This window comes from Eumetopias jubatus, unplaced genomic scaffold, assembly GCF_037043125.1.
Source record: "Eumetopias jubatus isolate StellerSeaLion01/CBP00866 unplaced genomic scaffold, mEumJub1_p1.0 scaffold_11, whole genome shotgun sequence".
Lineage (NCBI taxonomy): Eukaryota > Metazoa > Chordata > Mammalia > Carnivora > Otariidae > Eumetopias > Eumetopias jubatus.
The window spans coordinates 45,736,527-45,763,991 of record NW_028274817.1 but is presented as its reverse complement, the minus strand read 5'-3'; the positions used below and the strand labels follow the sequence as shown (position 1 = coordinate 45,763,991).

The window sequence follows — 27,465 nt, the reverse complement described above, 5'->3', positions numbered from 1 at the left end:
GTTATGTTAATCACCATACATTACATCATTAGTTTTTGATGTAGTGTTCCATGATTCATTGTTTGCCTATAACACCCAGTGCTCCATGCAGTACGTGCCCTCTTTAATACCCATCACCAGGCTAACCCATCCCCCCACCCCCACCCCTCTAGAACCCTCAGTTTGTTTCACAGAATCCATAGTCTCTCATGGTTCATCTCCCCCTCCGATTTCCCCCCCTTCATTCTTCCCCTCCTGCTATCTTCTTCTTCTTCTTCTTCTTCTTCTTTTTTTTTTTTAACATATCTGTACCTCTGAAACAAATAATCCTAAGTAGTTTTAATGGTGAATGGGCTACATGAGAACATTATTTACAGGGGGAATTATATTTAGTTTAGTTAAATATTTTTATAACATTATCATTTTTACTTGCTGAAGGGACTGCACCAGACCAAGGTTAAGAATGGGCAGGGACACAGGGGGCCAAGTGGGCAACCAGGACACTGCCCTCCCATATGTTTGCCTCAGTCCTTGGGGGTTAGAACAAGAAACATTGTATGAAGAGTTAGGAAGCTCTACAAAGCATGTATCAGGCATCTCACATAAAATGATATCCACAAGGCTGTGCAAAGACAGATCAACCAATTCTTTACATTTCATCTTAAATTTATTTTAAAAAATTAGTTACATCCTAATGGTTCAAAGTTCAAAAGATAACAAAGGGTATACGTTAAAAATCTCCTTCCCACCTTTCTGTCACCACTACCCAATACTCCCCCACCACAGGCAATGTTACCAGTTTCTTGTGCACAATTCTAGAGAATTATATATATATGTATATATTCACACACATATAATAATCTTGTCAATCATTTGATATCACTACGTAAAAATGTTTTTTAGTTTATAGCCGAATAGTATTTTGTTGCATGAATATGTCATAATTATTTAGTCAGTCCCTTATGTGTGGATATTTAGCTTTTTATTCCCCATTTTTTTCTTGATATTGCAAATAATTATTCAATGCTTATACATATTTCCTTTTCTTCCCTTCTCCTTTTCCTCTTTTTATACACCCAATTTTCATTGATCAAGTTATATTTTTTAGTGTTTCCCTTTGTGCTACTGAATATACTTAGACCCTTATTGCTACGTTTGCCTGCTTTAGATGGTATCTTTTTTTTAATTTTTATTTTTTTATTGTTGTTAATCACTGTATATTACATCATTAGTTTTTTTTTTTTACGGAGTTGAAATTGGTTCCTTTATGGAAAAACTGAAAATATAATAAAAATTAAAATAAAACCAGTTTTAAAAAAGCCAGCCCCTGGAGTTTCTACCTCCTGCCTCTGGCCCTCCAGAGGGACAAGGCCCCAACCCCAGGGCAGCAAAAGGATGAGGGCTTTCTGCCCCTCCTCTTCCCCCATTCTATCCCCATCTTTATCTCCACAGTGGGGGCCCCCGGGAGGAACCAAACCTGGGTAGGGGAGCAGGGACGCAAGGCCCCGTGGCCCAGGGAGGGAGGCTTGGTGTGCACCCAGCCCCAAAGCTCCCGGCCTGTAGTGTGGGCATGGGCAGGGCCCCTCTTGGCCTGGGCCCAGCGGGGTGGTAGCTGTTAGTTCCAGATCTTGAGGAAGGAGTCCCAGGAGCCTGTGGCCACAGCCATGCCATCATCAGTGACCCCGAGGCAGCTCACACGGTTGTCATGGCCAGCGAGGACACCTGCGCGGTCGCCCTTCATGGCGTCCCAGATATTGCAGTTGAAGTCGTCGTAGCCGGCGAGCAGCAGCCGGCCGCTGCGGGAGAAGGCCACGGAGGTGATGCCGCAGATGATGTTGTCGTGGGAGTACATAAGCAGCTCCTGGTCAGCCCGCAGGTCGAAGAGGCGGCACGTGGCGTCGTCCGAGCCAGTGGTGAAGGCGTAGCCATTGGGGAAGAACGCCAAGGCATTGATGTCTGACTCGTGGCCAATGAAGGTCTGTCGGCACATGGAATCCCGCACGTCCCACAGCTTGATGGAGGCGTCACAGGCCCCAGACACAAAGGTGCGGCCATCAGGGGCCAGTGACAGGGACATCACATCGCCACTGTGCCCAGCAAAACCCACCGTCTGCTGGCCTGTCTCAATGTCCCACAGGGCACAGGTGGTGCCCCCGGAGCTGGTGATAATTTGGTTGTCATCCAGGAAGCGGCAGCACGACAGGTACCCAGTGTGGCCGGGCAGCTCCCAGCTGACCCGGACATTGCCCTCGCGGGTCTTGAGGCTGTAGATGGAGCAGATGTTGTCCAGCCCTCCACAGGCCACAAAGTTCCCTGAGGGCGCATAGGCACAGGTCATGACCCAGGAGGAGCGCAGAGGGATGGCATGGACCTTGTTGGTGGTATAGCTGTCCCAAATGATGAGCTTCCCATCCTGGGAGGCGCTGACCAGCAGCCTGGAGTCTGTCCCCCAGTGCATGGCATAGATTTTTGCCAGGTGCCCACGGAGGGTCCTCCGTGTCCTCATCTGGATTCTCCCCACTGGGTCCAGCCCAGCTGTGATCTGGGTCAGTGTTGAATCCCCACATGCTTTTCCGGCATCCCGGATCTGGTTCCGGAGCTGCTCAGCCTCCTGTCTCAGTTGCTCCAGCTCACTCATGGCGCCGGGCCCGTGGGGCGGGGTTGGGGGCGGCTGGGGGCCGCAGGACGGGGGCTGGGGGAGACAGCTCCTCGCCGCTGGCCGAGGCCTGTGGCGGTGGGATTCTGCGAAGGGTCGCTAGAGGAGCGCGAGAGGTCCTGTCTTCCTCCGCGGCGGAGGCGGCAGCGGCCTACATCATTAGTTTTTGATGAAGTGTTCCATGTTCATTGTTTGTGCATAACACCCAGTGCTCCATGCAGAACGTGCCCTCCTTGAATACCCATCACCAGGCTAACCCATCCCCCCACCCTCCTCCCCTCTAGAACCCTCAGTTTGTTTTTCAGAGTCCATCTTCTCTCATGGTTCGTCTCCCCCTATGACTTGCTCCCCCTCATTCTTCCCCTCCTGCTATTTTCTTCTTTTTCTTTTTTCTTAACATATGTTGCATTATTTGTCGCAGAAGTACAGATCTGTGACTCAACAGTCTTGCACAATTCACAGCGCTCACCTTAGCACATACCTTCCCCAATGTCTATCACCCAGCCACCCCATCCCTCCCACCCCCCACCACTCCAGCAACACTCAGTTTGTTTCCTGAGATTAAGAATTCCTCATATCAGTGAGGTCATAGGATACATGTCTTTCTCTGATTGACTTATTTCACTCAGCATAACACCCTCCAGTTCCATCCACGTCGTTGCAAATGGCAAGATCTCATTCCTTTTGTTGGCTGCATAATATTCCATTGTGTATATATACCACTAGATGGTATCTTTTGACTGCAGCTACTAAGGATAAGAAAATCAACATATTTATATTACCTCCCACCTTTTTCTTTCCTCTCCCAATTGCTGTTAATTATATCATTTCTATTTCATCTGGGTTATCACCATTACATTTGTTCCATAACCATAATTACCACATTTGCTTTGGTCTTTGTCCTAAATTTACATAGACTTGACATCAGTTGCTAGAGTTTTGCTACAGTTTCTTTCTTCCCTGTGTTTCTGTCACTTCTGCTTTCTTCTTTGTGATTCTCTTACATTTTCCCTGAGGCCTGACAGCTCATATTGTAGTTCATTCTTATCTTGCCATCCCTTTCTTGAGCTCTTGCTTAATTGCTTCATTAAAACTTTCTAATTCGTGGTGAAATATTTGGTGACAATTTTCATCTACTTTTTTTCAGATGAGTTTCCTTTATCTGCCATGCATTTTTCAGGTCCTTTATCTCTCTCTGTCTCTCTCACCTGTCTTTACCATTTTGATTCCCCATCTTTGAGGGATATCAGGTTTTATTGAACCAGTTTTTTTTTTTTTTTTTAGAAAATCCATCAAAGACAAGGGTCAGAGTTGTTTTCCCTGATACCAAGAATTTTCCTTATGTCCCAAGTCATTAGACAGAGGTAGCTAAGGGTTCAGTCTCTCCTCTTCCTTGCTGCTTGGGGGAAGACTTATCTCCAATGCTACCTTGGGGACAGATTACTTCTTGCAAATTGACTTGTCTCTGTTATTCCTTATTTTGCCCATTTGTCTATGCTTCTTATTATGAATCTTCTGCTCTGTGGTGGCTCTTGTTGTCAATTTGTTCATGCTTCTTACCTTTAAGAAATATACAAATTCATTAACAGGATATTTCTCACATTAAATGTTTTTACTACAATACAAAAAGAAAGAAATACACAAACCATCTCTCCCCTTTCTGAAATTCAGTATTATCTAGCGGCTGACTTGAGGATGTAGAAATGCAACTAGAGAGTTCCTGGAAAATTAACTGAACAGACTGTCAAGCATAAAACCAATTTAAATTAATGGAGATGCTGTCTGTGAAGGAGTTAGAGCTCAGTGTACTCCCAGGCTTGGTTTTGACAGAGTCTCTAGTCAGGCCAAGAAAGGCAAACAACTCCATGTTTTCTGCCAGCCTTTCTGAGCTTTCTTACTACACGGCACAGGGGGCAAAGAAACATACAACACAGTTTCTTCCTGTCCTGGCAACTGAGCTCATGCCTATTAAGAGAAAAATGGGTAACACAAAAGATGCTTAAATCACATCCTATTGCATCTTTAGTTGAAGTGGCTTTTCATCACTAATTTTCCAGGCATTCATCACTCTCCATTGTATTTTCTGTTTTCTTTGCCTGTATTCCCCAGTACATGGTAAGCTCTATGAACACAAGAATGGTGACTGTTTTGTTTACTATTGAATCTCCATCTGCCTCACACATAATTCGTGCTCAGTGCCCACTCAATTTGATTGTCTAGCATTAAAGATGCCATTCTGATTCTGGACAGGAGTTTGTGCTTATCTATTTATTTTTGAAATATTTTCAATAAATATGCATTATGTTTGCAAAGAGAAATTTGTTTTAAAAATGAATTAAACTACATTTACAGTACGGTCCTAATTAATTTTTAAAATGCAGAAGCATGAAAAAAACACCAGGATGTAACACACTCTATCTTGAGGTCTTGCTCTCAGGTCTCTTCTCTTTTCATGAAACTCATCCACTGCTATGGCTTCAGTTATCATCTATATGTTAATGACTCAAAAGTCAATATATCCTGAGTTTCGAGATGAATTTATTTAGTGCCTACAGATTGCATATCCTGCAGCTTTTTCATGTTCAACATGTTCGAAATTGGAGCCATCATTCTCCAGTCCCACACCCAAATGTTTCCCCCTCTGGTCTTCCCTGTCTCCGTGGACACAACCACCAACTACCCAGTTGTCCCTGCCAGAAACCTAGTTATTACTGACTTCTTCCTTCTCCCTCATCCTATATTGCTAGCTTGTCTCAAAGTCTCATTGATTCCACTTCATTACTGTTTTTCTATAAACATTAATATTTCTCAGACCAATACATATATATGATAACAGTGCAATTACAGAATTTATGATGAAAGTGAATAATTTCCCTTCCTGCTCTTCCCTAGACATAGTACCACTCTCTAGAGTCCAGTGGCAACCTTTCTTAATTTTTCTGATTTTAGCTCCTTCTGTCACTCTGGTTTTCAACCAGGGTAATTTTGCACCCCCCCCAGGGGAAATTTGTCAGTGTCTGGAGACATTTTTTGTTGTCACAACGGAGGACAAGGGCACTACTGACATCTTATGGATAAAGGCTAGGGATCCTGCAATGCACAGGACAGTCTCCAGCCCAAAATGTTAGTAGTGCCAAGGCTGAGAACTATTCCTGTGGTTATCTTTAAAATGCCAAAAATACACTTGTACCTCTAATGACCTTCTGCTATGAAAATAGGACACTGAAGCTCATTTATTTCATAATTCGTCCTCCCCCTCTCTTACTCCTAATGTTTATAGTATTATTAGTAATCATAGTTTAATCACACAATCAACAACTATTTATTGAGCACTACATGTGCCAGGCACTATTCAAAACATTTGGAATTTGGTAGCAAGCAAGACAGAGATAGCCTTTATGAAGCTTGCTTTCTTAAGGAGGAAATAGGCCATGAAATCAATTAAAATAAAGAAAGTAGCTAAATGTAACTTTAAATGATATACATAAGCATTTATTTTTTCCTAAACTTTCACCAGGATTTGTTTACTTCTCGCTTTATAGAATGAGGATACCAGCTCTACTGGTATCTACTCTCTTTTCTTCTTTTATCATCTTTTTTTTTAAAGATTTTATTTATTTATTTATTCATGAGAGACAGGGGGAGAGAGAGAGCGAGAGAGAGGCAGAGGGAGAAGCAGGCTCCCAAGGAGCAGGGAGCCGGATGCGGGACTCGATCCCAGGACTCTGGGATTACGACCTGAGCCGAAGGCAGACGCTCAACCATCTGAGCCACCCAGGCGCCCTTATCATCTTCTACATAGCAAGTTCTGCCAGCTGTATTTTATTAAGTCTTTTGCCAACTTGAAATATCATCCCCAAAGTGATATGTGAGTCATTTTCCAAAACTATACCAAATAGATTTGAGTATTAGGACACAGCATGGCTCAGCAACTAGCATCATTTTATATAGTTATAATCATCTAAATTCTGTTCATGATTTTCAACTTCCAGAGTTGAAAGCAGAAAACTTTACTGGGAGACTCAGTTGTTACAGAATATAATATAAAAGTAAACTGGCACTTTCTATATAGATATGGATGATATAGATGTAGATGTAGATATAGATATGGTATATAAAGAAGAAATATCAGCAGCATTCTCTCCATTAGAAGCTGAAGCTCCTTTTGCTTTCAAGACTCCATGAAGGCATCATAGCTTTGATGATGACACCAACTGACTCCTTCAGCTGCTTTCACAAGTTCAACCTAGGTCTTTTGTGGGATGTTGGAGTGTTGCCTTTATATCCATTTGGTCACTTCAGATGGTTCTGAGAGCCATGCAGCCATGGTCTACTTATCGCCTGTCTTCTGGTGTGGTAGAGCTAGGTGTTAAGTTTTATCAGGCTACGAATGCATCTTACCCTGGGGATATTTACTTAATAACTTAGGCGCTAGTTCAAACATGCCCCATCTTATCTGGAATGGTCACATCCCAGAGACATCTGGGATTAGCTTCCGATTTAATGTAGCCCACTATAGTTTCTTAGAAATGTTCTGGAATCCAAGGTCAAGGCTCTTGAGTCATTTGAGTGATACTGTTCTTAGACTCGAGATTCCATAGGTTCTTTTTCCTTATACATCATCAAATGCTGAACTCTGTCTTAATTTGTTGCCTATTTGAAGCAAGTACACATTTTCTTTTGTTTGTATATCTATCGTTATGTAAAAAACCACTCCAAAATTCAGTAGCTTAAAACAGCCATTTTATGTGCTCCTTGTTTTGTGGATCAGGAATTTGCACTGGACTTGACTGGTTGGTTCTTCTGCTATTCTTGCCTGAGGTTATTCATGTGGCTGAAGCCAGCTGGCAGATTAGCTGGGGGCTGATTTTCCTGTAGCTAAGGTAGCTAGATAGAGCAATAAAAATAGAAGATGCCCAGTTCAATTTGAATTTCAAAAAAATAATTAATAATTGTTTTAGTATAAGTTTGTCCCATGCAAAGTTTGGGGCACACTTATATCGAAAAATGTTTTATGTTCATCTGAAATTCAAATTTAACTGGGAGTCCTATATTTTATCTCTTTCTAGGGGTTATCAGTCGGAACGGTTCATGTCTATTCTCCGTTTTTTTCCTTCAGCAGGTTAGCTTGGGCTCCCACACATGGTGGTTTCAGATTAGGAAGGGTGCAAGCCCCATGGAAAATGCACTGTTCAAGCCTCTTCATGGGTTATGTTTGTTTATGTTGAAACTGCCCCCAAAATTTCAAATGGCTGGGTCCAGAGTCAATGTGGGAAGGGACTACACAATGGTATAGATACAAGAAGGCATGGTTCATTAGGAACCATCACTGTAATATTTTCTTAGAGGTTCTGCTAATTGCTTTTCCTCCCTTATTTGCCTCTAATTTTTCTAACCTCTCAACTGATTTTACAAGTCCCCTTTTATTCATGAGTTCACCCACTACTTCAAATCCTCTGCCATTTTGTTCCACTTTGGTCTGGTCAACCAAGTGTGCTGTTTAGCTATTATCTTAACACTAACCTTTATTGCTTTCCCAAGTTTGGATCACCATTTCCTTGATTCTGTATTTCCTTTTGACTTGAGTACTACCTTGTTTAGTTGGAGGACATGTTCAAATGACTCCTAAGAGAAGGTCCACAGGAGATAAATTTTCTGAGTACTTTCAGTCTTAAAAACATCTTTATTGTCACCACATAACTACTTGATAGTGTGTTTAGAGATAGAATAATAGAGAAAAGCATATTTTCTAAGTATTTAAAGGCATTTATTCATTGACATTGACCATCCAGTGTTATGAATAAGAAGTCTGATGTCAATATGATCTGTAGATGACTTTTCCCCTACCCTCGAAAGATTTTAGGGTCTCCTTTTAATCTTTATTATTCTAAAACTTACTTCAGAATGTGTCTAGGTGAGGGTCTTTTTTAAAGATTTTACTTATTTATTTGAGAGGAGAGAGCATGAACGGGGGAAGGGCAGAGGAAGAGGGAGAAGCAGACTCCCAGTTGAGCAGGGAACCCCACATAGGGCTCCACCGGGGGCTTGATCCCAGTACCCTGGGATCATGACCTGAGCCAAAGGCAGACGCTTGACCTAAAGAGCCACCCAGGCGCCCCGTGAAGGTCTTTTTTTATTGGTTGTATTGGGTGAACAACGCATCTTTCTTTGTAATTAAAAAAAGAGAGATACAAACAAAAATGAGATTATATGTATATATCATCCATAATTAATAAACATTAACACTTTCTTGTATTTGTTTAATATCTTTGTATTAACAGATCAAATTAAACTACATATACTGTTAGAGTCACACTTTCTTCCATCCCTTCCCAGAGGTAATTGATATTGTAAAATTGATGTGCAACTTTCAGTACCCATTTTAAATTGTTCTAGAAATATATCTATCCAAAATAATATATAGCATTGTTTTGTATGCTTAAAATTATATAAATGGCATTATCCATATCTTTCTACAAATTGCTTATTTCACACATCATTAGGTTTCTGAGAATTGTCTAGACTGATATATAGAGATCTAGCTCACTCAATTTTACTGCTTTATAAATTCTATTATATAAATATATGATAGATTACCTATTCAAAAACCTACACAGCAAACATCAACCTTACTGCAGAAACATCGACCATTAAAATGGGAAACAAGACAAGTATGCACTGTATCATCAATACTGTTGTTCTGGAGGTCTTTGACAGCGCAATGAGATAAGAAAAAGAAATGAGCTATAAAATATTGAACAAGAAGAGATAAAACTGTCATAATTTGTAAACTATGTATATCTACTTAAAAGTCAGAAAGTAAAGAGCAGCAAAATAATAAAACTAATAATAGAGTTCACAAAAATGTAAAATGACAATGCTACATCAAGAACTTTTATACAAATCAACAGTAATTGTTTTTTTTTCAAAGATTTTATTCAAATATTTGACAGAGAGAGAGAGCGAGCGAGAAAGGGAACACAAGCAGGGGAGTGGGAGAGGAAGAAGCAGGCTTCCCGTGGAGCAGGAAGCCTGATGCGGGGCTCGATCCCAGGACCCCGGGATCATGACCTGAGCTGAAGGCAGATGCTTAATGACTGAGCCACCCAGGCACCCCACAGTAATTGTTATTTTAGAATGAAAAAATATATATGTACAAAATTATGAGTCTCTTACTGACTTTTCCCATACAAGCCCAATATATCTGTCAGGAGGTAGAAACTGCTATGCCATTCTTTGTGTATCATTAAAAGAAAATCTATACAATCTTAGAAAATGTAAAATTACATATATGATGCAATAACATAGATAATATTTATGAAAATATACACAGCACTGTTTATTCAACTTGCTTTTCTCTCACACAAATAAAGTAATTTTGGTGAGGGAAGAAACCAGTCCCCACTTTCCCATGTTGTTAAAGTAAGTCAGGGGACAGCGTTCCTAAGTTTCCTCTGGGCCAGAATATGTCCTGAGAAGGAACCTGGGGCAGAGGCCTGCTCACAAGCACCAACACCCACCTCCCTGCTAACACACACACCCCTTGCCATAGGGCCCCCCAGTGAGCTGAGGGTCCCCGAGTCAGTTAGAGCTTCCTGGGAGAAAGGTGTGTCCCGGGGAGACTTGACACCAGGGAGCCACAGAGGGGATGCTCCGCAGGGTGCATGAGGTTCCCAGATGTGCCACACTGCAGCAGGAGAACAGAGTGATAAGTGGTGCTGGGTTACCCTGTTCCCCGCTGGGGGGAAGAAGTGAAGTTGGGTCACCCTTCCCACCTTGCACAAAGGTAAACTCCAAGGAGATCTGTGAGACAACCCTTTCAGGGGAAGAGTGTGAAGGAATTAGGAAACCATGCAGGAGACTCTCTCTGTAATCAGGGCATGAGGGAGGGCAGCCTAAGCCACACATAGAAACAAGAGTCTCTAAGGGAGAAGGAGCCTGCCCTCAGGGGGAACTGGAGGCCCTGAGCAAAGAGAGGAGGCAAGTGACAGAGTGTGAGGTGACGCCTGCGGCATGTGTAGCAGACAAGGAATTGGCCAACCCTCTGCGGGACTGTGCTGGACTGTGGTGACGCGCCCATCTGCATCTTAGAACAACTGGGGGTGGGGGGGCCCCTAAGGGAGCCTGGGGCCAGCCCTGGCCACAGTTGTCAAACTCGAAGCGGAATGGCGCTGTGGCAGCTGAGAGATTGACCTGGTGAGGGCCGTGCCTGTCCGTGGGTGGCACTTCAAAGTGAGGGGTTGGTGGTGGAAACGGCTTTGAGACCGGCGCATGGGGTCCCGGTGAGGAGGCAGAGTCTGAGACTGGCTGTATGGGCCTGGAAGCCAGGTGTGTGCAACTTCATGGGGGCGGGGAGCGGGGAGGGCAAATCCCAAGACCCCCAGGAGAGGTAGCAAGCTGGGGAGGGCACCGGGAGTTGGTGTGCAGCCGGTACCTACAGGTACCCAAAGTGGACGTCCTCAGGAGATGCGTAAGAAGCAAGACCAAGCCTTTTGTGGAGCTGGAAGGCAGTCCACGGGGACGGGCCCCCCAGATTTACCCAAGAGGCAGGCTAGGCTGGGGTGGGCCCCCTCAAGGCGGGGCACTTCCCCATGGAGTGTGACAAGCTGCAGCTTTGATGCCCTTGTCGAACATTTACCACGGGGAAGCCCAGAAAGAATCTGTTCACTGTACCAGGCAGGTGGGCACGTTCAGTGTTGGTGGCCCCACGCCGTTCCATTCTGGATTAGGTGTGTGTGTGGGAGCGATGCACCACAGTCTTCCTGGGGCTGACAGCCTCTGAATGTCTCCATTGGGCCCTGACTGGCAGGCATGCTCCCGAACCCCCTCCGCCGCCCCTAGGGCTCCTGCCTGGCACAGCAAGCAACCAAGGCATAAAGGGCAGACCAGGGGCCTGAGCTACATGACACGGGGGGAGTGTTTGGGGGAGGGCAGTGCCAGCAGAGGCACCGGAAGCTCTTGCCTTGGGCCAGGGTCCCACCCTGGAGACCCTTGGACGCCAATGGGCTTCCCTGTGACAGACAGTTGCTCAGGAGATGAGCAGACAGTCTCCACGGTCCTCCCTGTGTTAGAAGTCAGCTGTGGCCCCAAAGGGCCAAAGGCCTGCCTTGGAGAGGGGGGACAACTGCCTGTGGCAGCACTCGAATGGGGATTTGGCAGAGTGCAGAAGGGTGGGGAGGTGCCTGTTAATTTGGGACCCCGAGCCAGGAGGAAGGAGATCTTCTGACTTTGTGCTGTGCTTCAGGAGGCTGAGCGTGAAGGGGTGTCGCTGAAGACAGCATTGGCCAAACAGGCTCCCCTGGGACAAGTGGGTGTGGGAGCTGTCTGCAGGGCACCCCTACTTGGGAAACATTGCCCAGTCCCCGTGAGGCTGGCTTGGGAGAAAGTGTTGGTCACATTAGCAACTTAGGAAACATGACAGGGCCCTGCAGCCAGCAGAGGAAGCCCCCGGGGGTGGGGGGGCGGGGGTGCTGTGTGTCTGTGTGTGTGTGTGTGTGTGTGTGTGTGTGTGTGTGAGCCCTGCTGGGGGTGTGTTGTCACAGTAACCACAAGTCACATGCTGGCCATCCAAGGTGCCAGTGCCTGGGGAGAGGCGGTGTCCCCGTTGCAGGTTGGAAGATTCCCCAGAGATGGTCCTGGGACCCGGCCAGCTCCCGTACCTGCTAGTCAGCCCGAAGGGTGAGGGGTCGGGTACAAGCTGAAGAGTTGTAATCCACCTGCCACCCAAAGCCCGGGAGGAGGGAGGAACAAATACGACTATGGTGTGTGTGGAGGAGAGCATGCAGAAGGCAGAGTGCTGATGCCCAGGGCACCGTGGCCCGGAGCAGCATCCCAGGGAGACCAGGAGAGGGAACCAGGCACAGAGGCAGCCCTGCCCAAGGGAAGCTTCTTGTGGCCTGTGTTGTGGGCCAGGGCTTAGGGGAAGAGGACCATCGCTTGACACGTCACAACCACTCAGGGAAGCTGGCTTTGGTGATGCAGGGGCCAAGGGCTGCTGGGAGGGCTCTGGCAGCGCTCAGCGGGGAGGCTGCCTGAGTCCCCCAGGTCCACGGAGTGGTTCCGTGCACAGGGCTGGGTTCCTCCTTTCCTCCCAGGGGGGCCGGGAGCTTGGATGGGGGTGACGGAGACGTCTCTCCCGATGGACCGGCCATAGCCCTGCCAGGCACCCCAGCGTCTGCCCTACCACCCTGACCGGGAGTTCACGGAGGGCTCCACGGGCCCCTTCTCGGAGGTCACCGAAGGGACCGGGGAGAGGGCCAAAAGGAGGTTCCTCCGAAGGAAGTGGGGGCCAACCTTTCTCCCTCTGCCAGGAATTGGGGTTTGGGGTCCCAAGGAAGGGAGTGGGCCCAGAAGTGGGTTTAACAGCCGCTTCACAGGAGAGAGAGAGAGAGAAGGACACCAAGGGGCCACACAGCGAGCGGCAGCCATTGTTGCTAGACTTGGGCACTGAATGCCCGGCGATGGGTTGCCAGGTGGTCCCCGGGGATGTGTAGGCAGACCCCAAGGATACTGCCCTTCCTGCCCAGGCTAGCAGTCCAGGAGAAACCCCTTCCTCGAGGGATTTCCCTGCTCCAGGTGCCAGGCACTGTGCCGCCGGCTTCCCGGGTGCTGTGTCCTGCAGTCCTGATGCCACCAGCCCCACCTCTGCTCCCTGGCTTCCGCCCCTGGCCCCCAGCCCCTTCTCTAGGCTGATCCTGAGCACTCCCGCCCACCTCCACCCCCGCCTCCTGTGAGCGCCCATAAGCGCGCCCCTGTCAGGGAGCATAGGCCCCAGGGAGTCAGCGTTGGTCGCCTACTTCCGTCTTCCTCTGCATGCAGACTGTAAACTCAGGGACAAGTTCCACGTCTCGTTTTCGCCAATCAAAGCGCACAACTTTATTGATGATACATACAAACGTAGGCCTGGGTGGATGAGGTTAAGTCAGTACAGCACAGACAAGGGGCGTGTCCTTCGTGGACGCACAGGTTCTCCATCCATCAGCTCGCATAGAAGAAGGAGTAAATGGGAAAGAATTCGACCTAAGCGGCAACAGATGCGTTTCCAGCACGAGCCCCGACACGTGTCTGGTCTCCACAAAGCGGCCCAGCTTGGACAGGGAGACCGCCACGGGCAAGGCCTCCCTCGCCATGCTCTTAGAGGATGTTCCGTAGCCACGGCTGGCGGCTGAAAGGATCCCTTTGCCGCAGGAGGAAGGCCGCAAGGGAGTAACCGACAGCGCACACGGCCTGCAGACTGCAAAACCAAGAAGTTACTCCGAGCTCTGGGGGGACCCCTGCCTGGCCCAGAAGAGTGTGGTCCTCCACGTAGCAAGTGTAACTTGCACCCCGTGATGCGGTGACTGGCTAAGGCTGGATCTCCAACAGCACCCACTGCAGACTCTTTGAATGAGAACACGAGGGTGTGTTCACCAGCAGGCTTTTGGGTGGATTCCGTCCCGTTCCGTTCCGCTCCGCTCGAGGCGGCCATCTAAGAGGCCAGGGTGTCGGGGAGAGCCTGTGTGTTTCCGTTCCTGATCAAGAGGGACACGAATGAGAGCAGCGTTTGGGCACCCAGCGATTCCCCTGCCAAGACCGGCTTTTCAGACAAACCCATCGACAGTTTCAAAACCTGAACCTTGGCACATCCACTTCCCTCGGATATCAAAGGGAACTTCAAGTCTGAAACGGACTCGGCAAGCATGTGATTAATAACTGTCATGCTTATTAACAAATTGAATCCGGCCCGCTGCAGAAATGAGTTGCAGCAATGTGACACAGTCTCCCGACACACTCCACTGATGGACATCTTAATCTGGCCCTGGTTTTCAACCCTTGCATTTAAGTTATCCAGAGCACAGAAAGCCTTCTCCTTAATAGCGGGGTCGGGAGTGGGGATTGTGCTTCCAACAACGCAGAGGCTGGTCGAATGACGATTGATATCATGGCTAAATGAAAAACCAGCATCCTTGGGCTGAGCAAACCACATTTTCCCCTGAATGAAAGGACACTTAGAGAGGTCAAGTACACACCTGAAATTTTTAAAGCTTTGAGTGCTCCAAGAATTTTTATGTTCATAGGGGAATAGGCGCTGTTTTACTGGGTGTGTTCGGTTGGCCTTGCCCCCACCTGAGGGCCTGTCCTCAGTGCCACCAGGGGCCCCAGGTTCAGTCCAATCCCCATCCTCACTCCAGGGCCGAGCCATAGTTGTGAAATCAAACCAAAGCTCAGGTTCTTCCTCATTCAGCTCCTGGTCATCGTCCCATTCCTCTTCCTCCTCCTCCAACTTGTCACTGTCATCTCTTCCTATGGTTAGTTTGTAAACACAGTAGCAGGCACCAGCCCCAATCATCAGTCCTGCTGCCATCCAACCCACTTCCCGAGCCCGGCCCATGCTCAAGTCCGTGCCAGCCTTTGGACAGGACAGGAGAGGGCCTTGTTCCACCTGATTGAGGAGGATTCTTAGGGCCAGGGTGAGTAATGGTGGAGCGTAGTCCTCTTCAGCCTCTCCAGGGCTCCTGTAGCTCCCTTGTGATGAATCTATGGGTGCAAAATCGTATTAGGGCCTTGTGCTGAGTCTCAGTTTGTGCCTCACTACACAAATAGAGTGGAGTTTGAGTTCTGGTTGAGAGAGGTGGATTATTAGGAAACTACTTCTTTGTTCCTTTTTGTCAACCTCTATCTACCCTCAGGACCCACCATTTCTCCCCCAGGCCCTACAGAAAAGGGCAGGGGATGGGGCTGGGCTATGACAGCCAGGAGGGTGACATGGAGAGGCACACGCTCAGGTAGTTTCCTCCACTACCACCCCCTCCCCCAAAGATTCACAGGCAGGTCTCTCCCACCAACCTCTACCAATGTCAGGTAAATTTCTTCTTCTTCCCTCGTCTTCTGTTGTCAGTACTCCTTCCACGGAGATTGATGGGCAGTCTGGCAGAAGGTCGGAAAGACAGCTGGCTTTGGAGAACTGAAAGTGTGGTGGATGGATCAGCACTGAGAACACGGGTCCTAATACCCACTTTTCTGCATTTTCAGCCTTTGACTTTAAAATATTTCTCACACCTTCCCGACTTTCCAAATGAGGGCTCCCCCCTCCTCCCCCCGTTATCGTCCGCCATTTCCCCAGCAAAGGCCGCCACACCCCTTTCCCTGCACTGAAATGGGAGGGGGTGTGGAGAAAGAAGGGGCCAGGAGAGGGCGACTCGGACCCGGCCCGCGCAGATCCCAGCCCTTCCTCCTCCGCCACCCCCAACGCCACCCCCAGCCAGGGTCCAGGGCTCATCCCACCTTCACACGGACCTGCACGGTCCCAAGGCAGTTGGCTCCTTCCCTCGGCACGACTTTTGAGGCGACCTATGGGCCAAGAGACCCTACAAACCTGCAAACAGGCAGGGAACCGAGGGGACGGAGTGCTTGGTGGACGGAGCAGGACTCGGGACACGAGTACCCTGAGTGTGGCACCTTGCTTCGGAGTCTCTGTCAACCGCCATCCACTCGCCTCACCCCCACCCAAAGTCCGCCGGTTCTCTCCGCTAAATGGGCACAAGGGGGGGGCGGTGGTATTTAGAAAGTAGGCGGAAAGGGAACCCAGCCCGAATCAGCCCGAACCTGGATCCGGGGCGCCCTTGGCCCTCTCCTCTCCCCACCCGCCTCTAAGCAGAGCCCAGGCTGCTACCGACCTCGCGGTCCGGGGCTAGTTTCCTTCTTCCTTCACACGCCTGCGGAGTAATGGGGGGCTGGTACCCAGACGGAGGCGACTAGCAGGACTTCTGCTCCAGGCAGCTCTTGGTCACGTGACGACCACGTCACCGGTGAGCTCTGGCCCCCAGTTTCCACTCCCACAAGCAGTGCGGCAGGCGCCAGCCTGCCCCGTACCTCCCCCCTTCGCATTGGGCCCTGTCATTCTTTTCCTCTATAACAATACCATTAAACCAGAAGTGGCCGTGGCTCTCTGGTGTTTGAATTTGCCTTTTTCTAAGTATACGAAGGGGCCGCATCTTCTCTTGGGTCTGCCATTCCTTATACTTCTTCTGGGGGGAAATTTCTTATCCTTTCCTTGGCTCTGAAACGCCTGCCCCCCAGTCCTTAATTTCTACCCCTTTGCACATCCAGTCTCTGCACCAAAATTGGGGGTGGGAGGTGGCATAAAAGGAAGCTCAAGTCGTGAGGTTTTTATTAATAGTTTTCATACATTTATGTTCTATTTCTTCCTTTCTTTTTTATTGACTCAAGCTAGATTATTTTGTAACCAGAAAACATAATAAATCTATTTCACTTGGAGAAAAAAAATTTCAAGTTATGTACATTTGTGTGTGTGTTATACATATATATATGTAATAAACAAAATTTTCCAGTTAATAGAGAGGCTTCATTGATTTGGTTAAATTAATTTCTACCCTGTTGAAAATGTTTTCTACTGACTGCACAGGAAATAGCAGCTTTCAAACAGCATATTAAAATTTAAAAATATATCCTTACAAACAAAACCAGTGTGCTTTCAGATGATTTATAAATTGGTGGATAAAATGAATCTATAGTGAGGTGGTCAGTGTTTTACTTGTGGCCATTTTCAATAAGTGAATCACTATCCCTTTCTTACTCCTGGCTTAACTCATAGTATTAAGTGTCAGATGGCTGAGAACTTCATAGAATATTGCTGGATAGCTTTCACTCTGGCTTCAAAGGACAGACTTTATGCAGACCCTAAATTCAGTTGAATCTTACCGTTCAGATGAACTTTAGAAATCAGTAACTTCACAGGTTAGCCTGTCTTTTGTTCAAAAGTCTTTATTTAAAGTCTATTCTGAAGTTTCATGGTGTAACTCAGAAATTATCCATAAATTAGAGTTGTCCCTGCTCTCCCACCGATGGAAATGAGGCTTAGCGGGTGGAATTTTCATTTAATCGTGACACTCATGAGATATCTCCGGGATCTGTTGTTCATGTACTATATGTCTGTCATCCCCAGCAGCCCCTAGTGCTCAGCATCTTCCAGTGGAGACAGCGGTGAGGGTCTGTGGGTGACTGTGAATCACTGCAACACCCCTGAAATCGGTGTCATTTTTCCCTCACGAAAAGCATAGTTTACAGGCTGCCAAGCAGTCACCACCAGCTGAAAAGAGGCCTTTTCACTCCCTGCCTTCTGTTACAAGTTCACTGCACCACCCATACAAGCCCCTCAGAATAATCCCAGAACTCAGGGACAAAGTATGCAGAAGTTAGTCCCCAGACATTCAGCTGTCCCTGATAGGGAGTCATACTCTAAATATAGACCTTTCAGGCAGCCTCTTTCTTAGAACGTTGAAATATGACACCCCAGCAGGAAGCTCCCCCTGTGAGGGGCCCCTGTGTGGGGGAGGCCCTTTCAGGAGGTGAGCCAGGGAGCCCAGAGTGCCTTGCTGGTGAATATTCAGAAGTCAAGAACACATCACAACTTTCCGTCTTCCTCAAAACGTTTATAGTCCAAACTCCTTCACCAGTGTCACACCCCTTTTCTCTAAAAATGCTTACCACATTCGTTCTGCATCATCTGCTTCTACTGTTCTTTTTGTCTCCCTTTACTTTCTTCTCCTAGACAAGCGAATTCTATTTATGAAGCTTTACTAACAAATCTAACTGTCCATCATTCAATTTTTGGCTGCTAAGTAATTATATAAGTGGCTTTTGCTTGTTTTGAATGTATACATTAGAAAGAACTAAGGAGTTTGTAAAGCTTAACAAAGCCTCAAGGATAAAAGCGCCACTCTTCCCTCTCCTTACTAGTATAAAGTATCTCCCTCCCCCACTTTGGTATGTTTTCCGGTTATTCCAATGTGTAACTCCCCAACCACCATTTTCCCAGTCCGTCAGACTTTTCCCTGTCAGACCTTTCCCGTTTGAATCCACTCCCTCTCTAAAACGTCCCATACTCCATGGAAATGATAACCCTTTCAATTTCTCTCACTTCTTTGTCATTTAGATCCATAATTTCTACCGGGGAACCTAGAAGCTAGCATTTAAAATCTACTTTGCTCTCCATTATACATCCATCAACAACTATTTAAGGGCATGCTATTTGCCTGACATACCGTTTCAAAAGCAAAAAAGGAAAATCCTTAAGCAGTTCCTCAGACAAGCCTGTTAAAAGTTCCTGAGCCTGCAGAAGGCTCTGTGAAGCCACCGCTGAAAGGAACCTTTTGGCTCAAACTGGTATGTGGTCCCAGGTGATAGTTGTCTTAGACAGTGCTGCCAAACAAAAAAGGATCAGCAGATGCTAACATTAATGGGATTATAGAGAGTGAGAAAAAAATACAGAGAGAAGATCTTTATTTTAAAAAGCTATATTACTTTTTGTATTGTGTTATTTGTTTTTGTGTTGTGTATTAGTTAATTTTGTTTGGTTGCAAGGCAACAGAACCCAAACCTGGTTTAACTGAAACAATGAGGGAGTGTTGCGGACCAGGGTCAGCTCTGAGGCAGATAGGTAGGAGGAATTCACAGACAGTCTCTTCAGGATGCCATTGTTCTGCTCTTTTTTTAAATCTGCATTCTAGATTTAAATTTTAGTAAGAGAGTATTGAGTTGGTCTCTTTTGGGCACAATGCCCACCCTTTTGCTGGGGGGAAAGAGGGGGGATGTAAAATGTAAAATTCACTTCCTTTCTTTTCCCAGAGAGGAATGTAAGTTGTTTCAGACAGTTGATTTGCTGGAGCCTTTTCTTTTATTTTTTTATTTGAGAGTGAGAGAGCACAGAGAGAGAGGGAGAGGGAGAAGCAGACTCCCCGCTGAGCACAGAGCTGGTCGCGAGGCTCAATCCCAGGATCCTGAGATCGTGACCTGAGCCAAAGGTTCAACCAACTGAGCCACCCGGGCGCCCCTTGCTGGAGCCTTTTAACGACTTTGGATGTTAACCCATTGTCCAGGCGTGAATGAGATGCTGGGGGCCTGCGTGCCACAAAATGCCTTAGTTGTGGTTTTCACATTCACTAAACATCAGAGAGGTACAGTTCAGAAATGGTGATGCACAGGATCGTATTCTAAGCCAGAGTGACCTGGCTTTCCTGACAGGATTCCTTAGGGTTGTATTTATATATCAGCGTCTTGCCCTCATTGTTGCATAATCAATGAAAGCAGAGGTCTCTATCAAGAAAAGACCCCCATTCATAGAGACTCGAATATAAATCTAGATCTGAACACCGGAACCCATGCATCTCTGCATCCCCCCCCCCTTTAAGTGGGCCAAAAGGGAAACTAAGTACCGATAGGAGTGACAAGTGAATAATTTACCCTGAGAAATACAACTGTCAGAGGGTACTGAATGTTTTTGTCAGTTTTAACAGTCCATTCTCTCTGTAAGCAAGCTACTACTTAAGAAGCTGCAACCTCAGAAGTTGCTTGGTGAGCCTGCAATCAGAGCAAGGGTACTGGTTCACCTTAAGAAGTGGCTTTCAGTTAAGGAAGCTCGAAGTACTCTTACACATTATGGGGATGGCTCTGCCAAGGAAAGCTGAATGTTCCATTCATCTTAGCCAGGACTCCCTCTCCCCAGACAGCGCTTGGGTGGGAAACTACCAACCCTTAGTCCTCTGACTCTTCTTTTCACACACTCCCATGCTTGAATAAGCCCCATGCTGCACATGATCTTTCTCTGAACACAGTATCACGTAGTTGATTTGGTTTTCTGTTTGCTAAATTTCAGTCATATCCTAGTACTGCCTCCTAGAAGTTACACAGAACTTCTCCGGAGTTCTGCCTATACCCAAACTCTCCAGTCTCTTGATTGACTCCTGTATTGTCTGTGGATTGTACAAGTTATACTTAGATAATAGCCTTATATCTGAACTATTAAGGACTATCCACTGTAGATCCCAACGTTCTGACATTATTTTTATCACTTTTCCCAATATAAAAAAAAATGGTTCAGTCATTGCTGACAGGTGAATCATTGAGCTCACTAAACCAGTCAGTGAAATGGCTCCACACTAATGACTAGAAGCCAGAGGCCAAGTTCAGCCAATTTTATCTTCGTCTCAGGGTTTCTCTAATACTTATTTATTTCAAGGTGATATTCTCTCTTTGTATCCAAGTATTTTTGTAATATTCTTTTATGCTACCTACTTTGTCAGTGTGCATACCTTTTTGGACAGGTACCCACTATGTAGCTGTGACTTCTACTCAACCTTTTCTGTTACTGCCTTCTGAGGGCTCCATGCCTCTTTCTTGCTAACCGATGCAAGTGAAAGTCTGTCGCTCTCCTGTTTAGAACCCTGGCCTAGTCAGAAGATTTATGCAATCTTAGACACTCTAATGAGCTCATTCAGGATGGTGTTACATGCTAGGCCTCAAGACATTAAGATTGTTTGGAGTGAGGTGTGTAGCACTCCCCATGAGTTAGAAAATGTGGGGCTTTTGGAGGCCATCACCCAACATCACTCTCCCAACTCCCACTCTTCCCCCCTCCAAATGAGAATAGCTATACAGTAATTTTTTTCTCACAAAAGAATGCTGGCTGGGGGCAGGAGAGGGCAGGACAAAAAGAACAAAAAAAGTATTAAGAAAGTAAAACAAAACAAAACAAAACAAACAAACCACACTCTCACTCCAGGTCTCCTTTTTTGATGGCTATTTCGTTTCAGATCTGGGACTAGATTTCAGAGGAAATGGTAGACATTAATAGCTGGGAGGAGGGGAGGTTGAAGGAGAGGTTGCTGTCCCAGGAGCTTAGGGAAGGAAGAGGCAATTTTTCAAAAAAGTACAAGTGGCCAGTAGCCCCTGGGGAAGATGCTGTCCCTTCCTGGTAATCCGAGGAAGGCAAACACAACTACGGGGAGATGGGATTAGCAAAGAAGAAAGAGTAACCAGGCCTGGTGTGGGGGAGGGAATGGAGGGGGGCGGGCCCTCTTCTGCCGCACTGCTGGTGGGAGGGGAAATTAGGGACCCGAGTTGGTGGATGACGTAGCTCTCACGTGACCAAGAGCTGACGTGTGCAGAAGTCCTTCTTGTTCTGGTCCTTGTTCCCGTCTGAGTACCAGCTCCCCATTGCCCTGAGGGCCAGCGGGCCTGCGGCAGAGGGAAGGAGGAGGAGAAGAAGGAAATTGTCCCGGATTCTTGCAGGTCAGTGCCAGGGAGATTCCATAAGGTGGGGGGGCCAAGGGCGTAGGGCGGAGACCGTCGCGGGTCCTGAGGCGCCTCCGCCGTCTCTTCCCCTCGCCGCCAGCTTTCCAAGACATCTGTCCCGCCCGCAGCCCATTTCGATGCTGCGAAATGGTGAGCAGGGGGCTGGTTAGGGAGGAGCCCAGAGAACGGGTGTTGGGAATCTGCTGGGAGCCGAGGCCGTAATCCGGAAAGGGAGCTGTGGCCTGGGTGTTGGCCCCCCAGTCCTTCAGGACGGCGCTGGCGGGGAAAGGCTGGACATTTGGGGAGGAGGAAGGTGCAATGTGATGTCGGCAGAACCCTGAGGGGGGTTAATAGGGGTGGGAAACCTTTGACAACCAGGCCTCTGAATTAGGAAAGAGTTTCGTGCTCTGGGGACTGGTCGTCCACCAAGCGCTCAGTAGCGGCCGTTTCCCGTCTTTCTGACTGTGGCTGTGCCTTCCTGACCATGGCTCTGTGTCTAGGGGGTCCGAGCCTCTCCTGGGTTGCCTCTCCTGGGTTGCCAGTCTTTCCGTAGGTTGCGGCACTACGCCAGGCAAGAGAAGAGGAAGGAAATTAACCCCAATCGGTGAAGGTCGATTTGAGGGTAAGGCTATCTGGGGACCCTAAGAGGGGCGGTGGTGGGGGCTAGGGAGAAGCCAGAGATGGCAATAATCTAGGTTAGGGCTGAGGCTGAGTGTGTTTCTTACACTCTCGGGACTGTGGTGAAATGGCGTTCGGTGTGTGTGTGTGTGTGTGTGTGTGTGTGTGGCGGGGGGTGGGGTGGGGGTGGGGGTTGGGGAGAATGACAGAAGGAAAACCTATCAGAGAGTTTGTTCATAATCCTCCTCTCTCAACACCACTTAGTCCCCATGTTTTCGATCTGTCATCCTGCAGGTCTGCTGTAGCAGGTGGTACCTTGAAGCGAGGGAGGAAGTTTCCTCGGATCAGTAGAGGTCGGTGTAGGCGTGGGGGCTGCCCGGAATGGGGGAGGGGCTAGAAATCAGCCACAGTTGGACAAGCTCACCCCATCCTACCTTATTTCCCTAATATCCCTCCCGTTTCGGGTTAGGGAAGGGGCAGGCGTATGCATGTTTTGGATGGCATAGAGGTTACAAAAATCTGACAGCCTGGAGGGTGAATCAGGAAAGCCCATCAATCCATCAAGTTCTCAGTTCTCCCTGGCTCTGGTCTCTTGCAGATCGCAAGGGTTGTTGGGCGTGGCACACCTCCAGGGGAGGGAAAAAGGGACCGACCGCCTGTCTGGAGGAGGTTAGTGCAACAGTGCCACTCCCTGGGGACACCCGAGGTTGGGGTGGCTGAGGCCCCAACAGAGACTAAGGGCTCCATTGCGTTTCTCTAGGCTCAGGGTGAGAGTGGGCTGGGGAGGGTAGAGGGAGGCTGAAAGGAGGAGGATATAGAGGGTTTGTTAACAGTCTACATTTCCTACCAACTACTCATTTATGACTCTCCTGTCCTTCTGTGCAACTCTCTGCATGGGGCAACACAGAAGAGAAACTCAAACCCCATTTCCTTCCTCCACCCCCAGGTCCACCTCCAGTGTCAGCTACTGTGGCCTTGAAGTGGCTGAAGACAATCACCTTCCACAGGCCTGCACCCAGGCCCATAGCCCTCCTCTCTCCCAGCCTGAGTGAATACTCTGTTCCTTGGTCCCTGCTATTGTCAGGGACGATTGCATGGGCTACGCCAGGAAAGTAGGCTGGGTGACTGCGGGACTGGTGATTGGGGCTGGAGCCTGCTATTGCATCTATAGACTGACCCGGGGAAGAAAACAGAACAAGGAGAAAATGGCTGAGGGTGGGTCTGGGGATGTGGATGATGTTGGGGACTGCCCTGGGGCCCGGTACAATGACTGGTCTGATGATGATGATGACAACAATGAGAACAAGGGCATAGTGTGGTACCCACCTTGGGCCCGGATTGGGACTGAGGCTGGAACCAGAGCAAGGGCCAGAGCAAGGGCCAGGGCTACCCGGGCTCGCCGGGCTGTTCAGAAACGGGCTTCCCCCAATTCAGATGATACTATTTTGTCCCCGCAAGAGCTGCAGAAAGTTCTTTGCTTGGTTGAGATGTCTGAAAAGCCTTATATTCTTGAAGCAGCTTTAATTGCTCTGGGTAACAATGCTGCTTACGCATTTAACAGAGATATTATTCGTGATCTGGGTGGCCTCCCAATTGTAGCAAAGATTCTCAATACTCGGGATCCCATAGTTAAGGAAAAGGCTTTAATTGTGCTGAATAACTTGAGTGTGAATGCTGAAAATCAGCGCAGGCTTAAGATATACATGAATCAAGTGTGTGATGACACAATCACTTCTCGCTTGAACTCATCGGTGCAGCTGGCTGGACTAAGATTGCTTACAAATATGACTGTTACTAATGAATATCAGCACATGCTTGCTAATTCCATTTCAGACTTTTTTCGCCTATTTTCAGCGGGAAACGAAGAAACCAAATTTCAGGTTTTGAAACTCCTTTTGAATTTGGCTGAAAATCCAGCCATGGCTAGAGAACTGCTCAGGGCCCAAGTGCCCTCTTCTCTTGGTTCCCTCTTTAATAAGAAGGAGAACAAAGAGGTTATTCTTAAACTTCTGGTCATATTTGAGAACATAAATGACAATTTTAAATGGGAAGAAAATGAACCTACTCAGAATCAATTCAGCGAAGGTTCACTGTTTTTCTTTTTAAAAGAATTTCAAGTGTGTGCTGACAAGATTCTGGGGATAGAAAGTCACCATGATTTTTTGGTAAAAGTAAAGGTTGGGAAATTCATGGCCAAACTGGCCGAGCGTATGTTCCCAAAGAGCCAGGAATAACTTCTTGATTTTGTAGTTTAGAAGCAACACACATTGTAAAACTATTCCTTTTTCTCCACCTTGTTTATATGGTAAAGGAACCCTTTCAGCTGCCAATTTTGAGTGATGAGTATCATTGTATCATCAAGGCTGATGTTTATCTGAGTTGGTTTTCAGGTCTAAGCTGGATGAATGAATATCACTACCTGTTCTGAAAACATGTTTGTTGCTTTTTATCTCGCTGCCTAGATTGAAATATTTTTACTATTTCTTTTGCGTGACAGTGAACCCGTTGGTCATAAGTAAGCTCCCTCCTGTCATTTGCATTAACTTTGTGTATCATCAATAAAGTTGTGTGTTAATGCTGAAAAGAAAAAAGAAAGAGACCATCCTTGTCCTTTGGTTTTATAATCTAGTTGGAGAGATAAGAAATATACAAACAAGAAGATAACAGAATATCTGGAGCATATACTCATTGTCAAATGTGTGCTCTCAGAGCATAGAGGAAGCAAAAGCTTCTGGGGGATATAATAGTCAGCTTCAGATTCCTAGAAGAAGTGGACCATCTAAAATGATTCCTGAATGGGGTAGGTCCTTAGGCTTTCCAAGAGCGGGAGTGAGGGGGCACTAGGCTGAGAAAGGCATGAAGGTAAGAACCCTTTTCCTATGACAGTGAGGAGACTAGTCTACTTAGAGTGGAGAGTGTGGGGAATGGAAAGTAAATAAATTTGGAAAGCTGAGCGAAGCCAGTTTGTGGAGAGCTGTTTGAATAGTATCCCACTGAACACCAAGAGCCATTAAATATTTTTGACCAGAAAGAATAATTGGAATTCATATAGAGGCCTCTCTCACCAGCTGTGCAGTGTTTATGAGGGTGTGGAAAAATGGATCCTACCAAACCCTGGTGGTAGGAATGAATTTACACTGAGTTTGCACAGGTTTGTGGAGGGCCATTTGGTAATACATATAAGCCTTAAAGTATGTAAACCCTTTGTCCTAAGGAAATAATTGAATAACTGGCTAAAGACTGTATGTACAAGGCTATCCATCTCAGTACTGTCCAAAACAGTAAGAATCAGAAGCAACCTAAGTGTCTAGCACACCGGATTGGTTCAATAAATTGAGGAATGTTCACATGGTATATATGTTAGCTATGTTGATTCAAATCCATATTGCCAGGAAAAGATATTCATTCTGCATTGTTATATGAAAAAAGTAGGTTAGATAGCAGTGTTCATAGAATGGTTCCATTTCTTTTTTGAATTAGTAAAACATATTTTAAAGTAGACACTACTATGGAATTATAGTTATCTAAACAGTAACTGGTATATTTGAGTGGAAGGATAATGAGTGATCTTTACCTTTTTACTTTTTATTCATCCACGTGTTCTTATTTATATAAAATGAATACTGGTTTTTTGGAAATTTTTGAAAAAGGAAGTGTTGGGAATGAAGCAGGTGGGTGGAGCATGTACTGAGTAGAAAACAGTTTAGATTAAAAATGAGATGGGTTAAAATTTCCTCTCTGAAATGCTAGATGAGTGATGAAGATGGGGTTTGTCATGAAGGTTAAATTAAATAATACATGCAAAATACTTAGAATGTTCTGGCACAGAGCAGTTAGCTAAGAAAAATGAGCACTCTTAGTTCCCTAGAATGCAGGGTTGATAGTTTTTTGTTTGTTTGTTTTTGTTTTTTTGGTTGACTTTTATTTTGCTGGGGGCATTCTGCCATGTGTCAGTGTCATTTAATAAATAATAGCAACAATAAAGGTTAGCATTTATTAAGTGACTAGTGTGTAGAGTTCTGTCATTCCTGCAAGACAACTGTTAAAATAATTTCTCAGAGGAATAAGGTTTTCTTATTTCACAGGACTCAGTGTTTCCTCATACATGATCTCACCAGCCTCCACAACATATTCCTAGTGAGATCAGGAAAGGGTAGAATCCTCTGTTCAGTGACCGTCTGCTTCCAGCCCCAGGCTTCCATATACTTACCTTAATGTTGTCTATATTAGATGAAAGGGTCAGGGACTAGTTGGCTTCAAGTTGTTGCATATGGTGACCCTATTGAATCACGTACAAGTGGAGACTCATTTGACACTAGTTTTATGGGTGGGCGTGGGAAAAGGCAGCTAACATTTTTCTTGCTCTGTTATTAGGTAGGAGAAAAAGATTTGGGAGGGGAAGGCTAATCCACTTAAAATAAATTGAGTTTGAGGAATCTATGTGATATCCAGATGGAGACAGCCTATTGTCATTTGAATGTATTCAGCTGGCACTCAGGGGGGGAAAAAAGATTTGGGAACCACCAGAGGATGAATGGTAATTGAGGACATGGGAGTGGATGTGATTCCCAGAGAGGAGGCACAGAGTGTAACTGTAAGGAACTGTGGCAGCTGAGGAGAGAAGCGCAGAATTGAAACTGAGTGTATGCCCTTTCAGACGCTTTTACTATCCATATTTCTATATATTCTCTACGTAAAATTAGATGATACTGTAACTAAATTTTTGGAGCCTGATTTAAAATTTTTTTAATTTTCTCCTAAAAAATATTCATTGGAGATACTTCAGAAAATAGAGACTTGTTTTCTAACCCAGATGTGTAGCTTGAACACCTAAAAAAATATTCACAGGGCACCTGGGTGGCTCAGTCGGTTAAGCATTTGCTTAGGTCATGACCCTGGGCTCCTGGAATCCAGCCCCTGCTTTGTTGGGCTCCCTGCTCAGAGGAGAGTCTGCTCTCCCTCTCCCCTCCCCCTGCTCCTATACACCCTCTCTCTCTCTCTCTCTCTCAAATGAATAAAAAAACTAAATCAATCATTTGGGGAAGGGTATGGCTCTAGGATTGTGGCCATGATTGTGGCAGATCACGGGGACAGGGAGGACCAAGGGTGCTCTCTTTAGAGATGATGGCAGCTCCCGGGAA

General features: G+C 46.6%; 2 protein-coding genes and 1 pseudogene across 7 annotated transcripts; 1 reads left to right on the top strand and 2 right to left on the bottom strand.

Annotated features, from left to right (window-relative positions):
• Positions 1–1,217: 1,217 nt before the first annotated feature.
• LOC114202258 (guanine nucleotide-binding protein G(I)/G(S)/G(T) subunit beta-2 pseudogene) lies at positions 1,218–2,780 on the bottom strand (annotated as a pseudogene).
• Positions 2,781–13,485: 10,705 nt separating this feature from the next.
• Positions 13,486–16,389, bottom strand: ARMCX6 (armadillo repeat containing X-linked 6). 4 transcript variants are annotated; one of them, XM_028095346.2, is made up of 4 exons: positions 16,291–16,389; positions 15,899–16,143; positions 15,461–15,578; positions 13,486–15,151 (listed from the first exon to the last, which is right to left on the bottom strand). In XM_028095346.2, the coding sequence occupies exon 4, from the start codon at positions 15,003–15,005 to the stop codon at positions 14,103–14,105; it is 903 nt and encodes a 300-aa protein (XP_027951147.1). In that variant the 5' UTR covers positions 15,006–15,151; positions 15,461–15,578; positions 15,899–16,143; positions 16,291–16,389; the 3' UTR covers positions 13,486–14,102. The 4 variants fall into 4 exon arrangements, with proteins under 4 accessions (XP_027951147.1, XP_027951149.1, XP_027951148.1 ...); XM_028095348.2 differs by having other exon boundaries at positions 15,911–16,143; XM_028095347.2 differs by having other exon boundaries at positions 15,899–15,989.
• Positions 16,390–21,566: 5,177 nt separating this feature from the next.
• Positions 21,567–27,016, top strand: ARMCX3 (armadillo repeat containing X-linked 3). 3 transcript variants are annotated; one of them, XM_028095359.2, is made up of 5 exons: positions 21,567–21,703; positions 22,249–22,328; positions 22,619–22,677; positions 22,923–22,993; positions 23,271–27,016. In XM_028095359.2, exon 5 carries the CDS (start codon positions 23,419–23,421, stop codon positions 24,556–24,558), a length of 1,140 nt encoding a protein of 379 aa, XP_027951160.1. In that variant the 5' UTR covers positions 21,567–21,703; positions 22,249–22,328; positions 22,619–22,677; positions 22,923–22,993; positions 23,271–23,418; the 3' UTR covers positions 24,559–27,016. The 3 variants fall into 3 exon arrangements, with proteins under 3 accessions (XP_027951160.1, XP_027951159.1, XP_027951161.1); XM_028095358.2 differs by having other exon boundaries at positions 22,207–22,328; XM_028095360.2 differs by lacking the exon at positions 22,923–22,993 and having other exon boundaries at positions 22,207–22,328.
• Positions 27,017–27,465: the final 449 nt, after the last annotated feature.

What these genes read in the sequence shown, in the direction of transcription:
- ARMCX6 (XM_028095346.2), bottom strand. Translation starts at nt 15,005, where the DNA reads ATGGGCCGGGCTCGGGAAGTGGGTTGGATGGCAGCAGGACTGATGATT.
- ARMCX3 (XM_028095359.2), top strand. Translation starts at nt 23,419, where the DNA reads ATGGGCTACGCCAGGAAAGTAGGCTGGGTGACTGCGGGACTGGTGATT.